The sequence below is a fragment of the Chrysochloris asiatica genome, unplaced genomic scaffold, assembly GCF_000296735.1.
Source record: "Chrysochloris asiatica unplaced genomic scaffold, ChrAsi1.0 scaffold00017, whole genome shotgun sequence".
Classification (NCBI taxonomy): Eukaryota; Metazoa; Chordata; class Mammalia; order Afrosoricida; family Chrysochloridae; genus Chrysochloris; species Chrysochloris asiatica.
In genome coordinates, this window is record NW_006408535.1 from 19,792,002 (window position 1) to 19,800,227 (window position 8,226).

Consider the following 8,226-nt stretch of genomic DNA (forward strand, 5'->3'; position numbering starts at 1 on the left):
GGAAAATTATTCACAGACTTTAGGGTAATCACATATTTACATGGGTGATGGGGCAGGAAATATACAACAAGAGTGAGACTCTCAGAGGAAAGATGAAGGTAGTGGGCGACATGGAGAGGAATGCAAGCGTTAAAATGAATAGAGTTAAATATTGTTAACTGATGGTACATGGAGGGGATTACAATCACTGTAATGAAGCAAAATATATGTTTTGTTGAATTGAAACTGATGATCTGCTCTGTTAACGTTCACTCAATTTACAATAAAAAAGTTTTTTAAAATGAAGAATCATTGATAATTACTGGTGATTGGAATGTGAAAGTCAGAACCAAAAACGAATTGATAGTTTAGAAATATGGCCTTGGTGAGGTGAACATTGAAGATCAGATGATCAAATTTTACAATACCAATGACTAATTCTTTGGAAATATATTGTTGTTATTAAGTGCCATTGAGTCAGTCTGGAAATATATTTCAGCTCAATAAAGTTTTTGCTTATTCTTATTATTTTCATTATCTTTTTACAGTTTTCAAGTTGAGTAAAATCAAAGCTTTATTAAGTTGATAGATGATTTTCACTAATAAGACACATTCATTTGAATTGTTACTGTTAATTGCCACTGAATGGGTTCTGACCTTATAGCAACCCTGTATAGGCTTTCCAAGGAGCAGCTGGTGGGTTTAACTGCCCACTTTGTAGTTCAAGTCCACCATGTGGTCTAGTGCTTATCCTAGAGAGTACCTTTATTCAAGGTTCAAGGATGAAAACAATACATAAATTTTTTAAATTTCCTTTAGACTCATGGCATTGTGTGACAATCTGGTCAGCTGGCATAATATAGTTCTTCAAGTCTGTGTTTTACTGCCCAGTATGGTGAGTCCTGGTGTAGCGCTGTAGAATAATCACTGGACTGCTAACCACAGTGGCTGTTCAAACCCACCAGGCACTCCTTGGAAACCCTATATAATGTCACTTTGAGTCAGAACTGACTCGATGGCAATTAACAACAACATAGTCTTGGTTAGGATCTTAAAACAGTACAAGTAGCCATGGAGATATAACTGTTAGTCTCTATTCATCTAGAACAAAAGAGAAAGAAAGAAAACTAAGAATCAAAAGAAATGGGACTGTAGGAATAATTGTCTCCATGAACTATAGCCTCGTATACCTTGAAACCAGAAGAACTAGATGATGTTTAGCTGCCACTATCAAACATACTGATCAGACACACAATAGATGGATCCTGACAGAAAGGAAGAAAATGTTGAATTGAACTTCAACTTCTTAATCAAGACTAGCTGGATTTATTGAGACTAGAGGAGTCCCTGAGAATATGGCCCTTTCAACCTGAATCAAAACTAGTCTCCAAAGTAACCTTTAAACCAAGTAACAGTTTGATTCAACAAAAATAACAAGTAAATATTCCTTACTCAAAAGCTAAGTGTCCTTGAATATTGTGCTCTTTTAAATAATTGGAAGCTTCTCTGAAGTACAGAAGTGAAGAATCCATTTGAATTCTGATTTACTGGGACATAAATGCAAATTCTCAACAAAGGGTACAAGAAGAAGAAACAGATTTGAAGCCCTGATTCCATGGCATCTACTAGGGGTGGGGAGGTGTGTTCCCCTGAAACCTGGGGATATTGGATTTAACTTCCTGGGCAGAGTTGGGGTGGTCAAGATGCAGCAGTGATACAGTGAAAAGGGCACCAAATTTGGAGTCAAAATGCCTGTGGATAATAACACTGGGCCCTGTTTGGATACTGATTGGCCACGGTATCCATTCAGTTTAATTTCAACATTGCTCTTTTTACAGCTTCTGCCACCTTCGAAGACTTTCAGATCCGTCCCCATACTCTATTTGTTCATTCGTACCGAGCTCCAGCCTTCTGTGATCACTGTGGAGAAATGCTGTGGGGGCTAGTACGTCAAGGCCTGAAATGTGAAGGTAAATTTCTTTTTTCCTCACCAAGTTGAATACATGCATAAGTTATTGCCTTATTTTGTACCCTCTACAACAGTGCCATCTTTCCCCCAAAAGTATGTACCAGGCATTTGTTCTGGTCATTTCTTTAAATTTCCTGTCTCTAGCAGGAAAATTTATAATGAATGAATATTGTAGTTTGATCTGGAAACCCCAATCCTCATATTTTTTTCATATTTTTCTCTCATATGTTGTTGGGGATATTGTAACACACTGAAAATATAATATGCATCTTAATTGTACCAGAATATGGAATGGTAGGCATTCAGTAACTATTTGTTGAAATAAACTGCAATTCAGGAGGTTAATCAAGCCATCCAAAGTCACACAGTTCTTGAGTGTCAGACTGGAATTTCTACCTGCATTTGTACACCTATGTTATATTTTATCAACCCCACTGCACAATTCAAATTGCTAGAATGCCATTATATAATCTTTAAGAGCTCTAACCAAGTGATCAGTGCTTCCTTTGGTTTAAAGGAAGAACTATTTGAGTCAAGCAATATGACCAAGCGATAACCTTATGACTTATAAATAGGCTAACCACAATTTTTGAATTTCTGTCATCATGAGGAGAAAAATCAGGAGCAAGAAATGTTAGGAAAATGTTCTTGACCTGTTGTGTGACAGACACATAGAGAAATTCATGCTACATGACAGAACTATGAATAATAGAAATACTAAAAGAAAAATGGTATCTTCCTAGTTTAAACATATGCTTCTAATTATTGAGGACCTATTATGCCAAAGTCCTGGTGTTGAGGTGAAGAATAAGCATTGGACTGCTAACCGCAAAGTAGTCAGCGGTTCAAACTTACCAGCTATTCCTTGGAAACCCTTTATGGGGCTATGAATTGGAACTGACTTGAAGGCACCTAACAACATTATGCCAAAGAGAAACCCAAATACAGCACAGTGGTTAAGCACTCATCTGTTAACCAAAAGATCAAACCCACCAACCACTATGCAGAAGAAACATGTAACAGTATGCATATATTAAGATTTGCAATGTTGGAAACCCTATGAGGCAGTCCTATTCTGTCTAATAGGGTCACTGTGAGTTGAAATCAACTTGATAATAATGGGTTTTTATGTCAAAACCAGCAGATGAGGTATTTTACATATTTTCTTATTAACTCTACAGAGTAGTTATTATCATTTTTTAAATGATAATGAGGAAATTGAGTTGAAAAAGTCATTTGTCCAAAGTCTTAAATGCAGCAAATTACTGAGCCAGAATTCAAATCATTGGTGCCCAGAGGTTGTGATACAAAATGATTAATTTTCTCTGTAGATGTCCAGTCACATTAGAACTTGTGACAACTAAAAATAACTTTGATAACCTATTTCTAATTTTGTTGCGACCTCCCTCAAAGTCCAAGTCTCCCGTATCACAGAACACTAGAAAATAATGATAATTAGGGTTGTTGCTGAACTCATTCATTAAAATCAGAATCCCAAATCAGCTCATACATAGATTGGGAAGAAAATAAGGAAGAGCTCAAAAGAAAATTTTGATTTCCGCATTGTTGCTAAGTGCCGTCAAGTCGGTTCTGACCCATAGCGACCCTGTACAGGGTTTCCGAGGGTGTAAATCTTTACGGGAGCAGAAAGCTTCATCTTTCTCCCGCAGAGTGGCTGGTAGTTTCGAACTGCTGACCTTAAGGTTTGCAGCCCGATTCGTAACCACTGTGCTACCAGAGCTCCTTAATTTCCACATAGCTTTAAGAAAACAAAGGAGCCTTGGTAGCCCTGTGGGTTAGACATTGGACTGTTAAACATATGGTTGACTGTTCAAACCCACTAGCTACTCTTGGGAGAAATACAAGGGTATCTGCACCTGTAAAGATTTGCAATCTCAGAAACCCTAAGGAGCAGTTCTACTCTGTCCTTCATAAGAGTTGGAGTCAGCAGTAGGTTTGGTTTATTTGGGTTCAAGAAAACTACAAGTAATCATGTTTTTGAAAATTCATAATTTACCACTATGACTGAAATAGCCTTTAGCTTATGGTTGTACCAAAGTCATTTTTGTTTTCTCTTCACAGGATGTGGTCTGAATTACCACAAGAGATGTGCATTTAAAATCCCCAACAATTGTAGCGGAGTGAGGCGGAGACGCCTCTCAAATGTTTCCCTCACTGGACTAGGCCCTGTCCGCACGGCGTCTGCTGAGCTCTCCACCAGTGCCCCTGATGAGCCCCTTCTGGTATGGTCTCCTGCTTATCGATTTTCCCATTTACATGAGAAATCTGTGGGAAGATGTGATAGCGGTGTCAATCAAAAACAGTGTGCTAGAAGGGAGGACACGGTCAGAATATTCATAACTGCATTTCTTCAGGTCTTGTGCTATAGATTGGTCAGTGCTTCATTAAGTATCTAACAGCTTTGAAGTTTGCTTTTATCTCCCAATGGAATTATAAAATATGTGAGGAATCATCATGGTCAGAGGGCCAGAACAGTACACAATAATGTGTTAATGTTGCAAAACATAGCTTGGGAAAATTTGAGCATCAGAGATAAAATATGTCCCTATTTGAAGATTATTAGAGTAATTATTGGTATTAACAGATTCTTTATTCCAGGGAAAATGTGAAATTTGCTCATATGACAATATGAAAGTCTTTTATTGCTTGGTGCCACTTATATCTTTGCAGGTATGATGGCAGAATGACAAGTATTTGTCAAATTCTGTGAGACAAATAGCAGTTAAAATTTTTAAATGTTTCCATTATTTCTAAAACACGTATCTTATAGATACGGTTTAAGAATTCTTTAAGAAATTTAAATAATTTTTTCTGAGCATTCAATAAATAGATTGAAGTAATAATGTGAATTTTTTTAAATAAAGACATTATTCTAAAATAATCTGATGGTTTGAGGTTGATATTAGAAATTTTCCACATTCTCTCCACACACAAACACTCTGCCAATGGATCCTCCAAGGACTCTTGATAGTCTAGTATTGGAAAGAACAATTAAAAAGAAATAATAAAAGATTATTAAAACACTTCAGTTAAATAAATACCTTTTGAAGTGGAGAAGGACAATGGATTTTGAAGATCTTGCTACAAATTTGTATTAATTAATTTCTTGTTGTTTAGAAAATATTTTATTGTGATTCTTAGGTCACCTAAATTTTGACAAAGTATAAGCCATACATACATATAACCCAAATGACTTAATTTTATTAAGTAGGAAAATGCTATAGTCAGGTTTTCCAATGATTTCTTCCAGGGCATTTCTTGTATTTTCAGTCCTTCATTCAGTAAACCTGTAGGGGAGAGGTGGGTAATATAGCCACTATTAAGCAGAGGAATATATTATGTTTTTGTTACTATTTAGGGTGCAAGTATGTGATTCTATGTGTTTATAGTAGTACATACAGTTGTATTCATTGGAATTAGTGATATTCTTGCTTATAGATGCAAAGATAAGAATAATGGCTTTAAAAATAACTTCTCATGTTCCCAACACTTTGATCCTTAACTGAGTTTGAATTTTTGCAAGTACTGATTTTACAAGTTTGTTTCTTACTCTGGTATCATAAATATAGTCATTAAGATCCATACTGTTTAAAATACAAACATTTAAGAAACAAAATGATAAATTAGTTGTATCTTGTTTTCATTTTTTATCAGAAAAAGGATTTTTCTTTGTATAATACCACAGAAGAAATCTAAAATTCTTAACTAAGGTGACATGTCATTACAATAGATACATAATTAGGTAATTAGCCCCCAAAATTACATGACTAATTGCTACTGTCACAACTGTAAAGGTAGAAGTTTTGTAATTAAAGAAGGGAGTAGTTAATCTTACAGGCCAGGAATAGAGAGCTCTAGTACCATCAAGGGAGATGAGTACAAGCGGAATGTGGGACCCTATCCAGAGGAACAGTGACACCAGAGATGGAGGCAGAGATGAGGACATGGAGAAACAAAGCAGCTGAGGACTCTAGAGTCATGGAAAGAGAAAGGCTGTGTGCTGGCATTCAGGTGCTGATGGCCAGGAGGCAGGCTTACAGAATGTGTCCTTTGGTTGTTTAAATGATTATACATGTTCTTGAGTGTTTTTGTGTACATCCTCCCCCCACCAAAAAAAAAATAATAATAAAATAATAAACACATAGGGAATAGAAGCAAATACTGTTAAATGATAATGCACAGAGGAGATTGTAAGCATTGCAATGAAATGATGAGTGTAAAACTGAGGTTTCTCCAAGTAAACTATCATTCAGTTCACAATAAAAGCTTTAAAAAAAGTTACAATTTATTTAAAAAGAAAAAGATAATCAATAAAAATGAAAATATAATCAAAGTCATTAACTATCAGGAATTTAAAGGTATCTGCGCATTTGGGGAGGGGGATAATCAAGTATTAGTGAAGGTATAGAGCATCTAGAACTTGCATGCATTTATCAAGACTGTACAGTGGTTGTACATTTAGAGAACTCTCTGGCAGTTATCTTCTAAAGCTAAACAAATGCATATTATGTGACTTAGAAATTGCACCCCAAGTCATATATCCAACAGAAATATATACACACATACGCTGAAAGTTACAAGCAGATTTTTAACACCCTTTGTCATAATAACTAAACCTGGAAGCTGAAATCATCAGGTAATATCATTAATATCACATACAAGTAAAGTGTTACTAAAAATAATTACAAAATATCTACAACCATACATTAACAGAGAACTTCCAAAGCTTCAAGCTGGATCCAGAAGAGGATGTGAAATGAGGGATATCATTGCTGACATCAGATGGATCTTGGCTGATAGCAGAGAATACCAGAAAGGTGTTTACCTGTGCTTTATTTACTACACAAAGGCTTCCAATTGTGTTGCTCATGATAAACTATGGACAACATTGCAGAGGATTAGTATTCTGGAACGCTTTATTGTGCTCATTAGGAACCTGGGCATAGACCAAGAGGCAGTTGTTCCAATAGAACAAGGGAGCACTGAATGTTTTAAAATTAGGAAAGATATGTGCCTGGGTTATATTCTTTCACCATACTTATTCAATCCATATACTGAGCAAATCAAATGAGAAGCAGGATTATATGAAGAAAAATAAGGCTTCAGGATAGGAGGAAGACTCATTAACAATCTGCAATATGCAGGGGATGCACCTTCCTTGCTGATAGCGAAGAGGACTTAAAATACTTACTAATGAAGATCAAAGACCAAAGCCTTATGTGTTGTATTTCATTGTTAAGGAAACAAAAATCCTCACCACTGGACAAAAAAATAGCATCCATATAAATGGACAAAATGGAGTCATGGTGTGGTGCTGTGGGTTAATGCACTAGATTTTAAAGTCAGTTTAATCCGCAAGGTAGGTGATTCAAGCTCACCAACCACTCCTCAGAAACCTTATACAAGGTGACTATGGGTTGGAACCAACTTGACGGTATTTGACAACAATAAAAACAAAGGGAGAAAGGATTGAAATTGTCAAACACTTCTTTATGCTTAGATCAACCATCAACACTCATGGATGCAGCAAATCAAATGACATATTGCATTGGGCAAACCTGCTGCACAAGGCCTCTTTAAAGTGTTCAAGAACAAACATATCAGTTTGAGGACTAAGGTACACCTCACCCAAGCCATGGTATTTTAAATAACTCATATGCATGTGAAAGTTGGACATTGAATATAGAGGAACTGAGAAGAATTGATGTATTTGAGTTATGGTGTTGTTGTTAGGTACCATGGAGTCAGTACTGACTCATAGGGACGCTATGTACAACAGAATGAAACACTGCCCGGTCCTGGGCTAACCTCACAATTGTTGCCAAGCTTGAGCCCACTAATGCTGCCACTTTGCCAATCCATCTCACTGGGTGTCTTCCTCTTTTTCTCTGACCCTCTACCTTACCAAACATGATATCCTTCTCCAGCGAGTGGTCCCTCCTGACAACATGTCCAAAGTATGAGAGGTGAAGTTTGGCCATGCTGGCCTCCAAGAAGCACTCTGGCTGCACTACATCCAAAACAGATTTATTGGTTCTTTTGGCAGCCTGTGGAAATTTCAGTATTCTCCTCCAGCACTGTAACTCAAAAGCATCAATTCTTCTACAGTCTTCCTTATTCAGTGTCCAGTTTTCACATGCATATGAGGTTATTGAAAATACTATGGCTTGGGTCAGGCACACCTTAGTCCTCAAGCTGACATCTTGGCTTTTCAACACTTTAAAAAGGTCTTGTGCAGCAGATTTGCCTAATGCAAT

At 36.6% G+C, this 8,226-nt stretch overlaps 1 protein-coding gene across 1 annotated transcript in view; it reads left to right on the forward strand.

Annotated features, from left to right (window-relative positions):
- Positions 1-8,226, forward strand: part of LOC102824401 (serine/threonine-protein kinase D1-like) — a 430,645-nt gene that overhangs the window by 292,697 nt on the left and 129,722 nt on the right. The window contains 2 exon segments of the mRNA XM_006835370.1: positions 1,818-1,949; positions 4,031-4,191. Of these exon segments, the coding sequence (XP_006835433.1) occupies positions 1,818-1,949; positions 4,031-4,191 (293 nt within the window).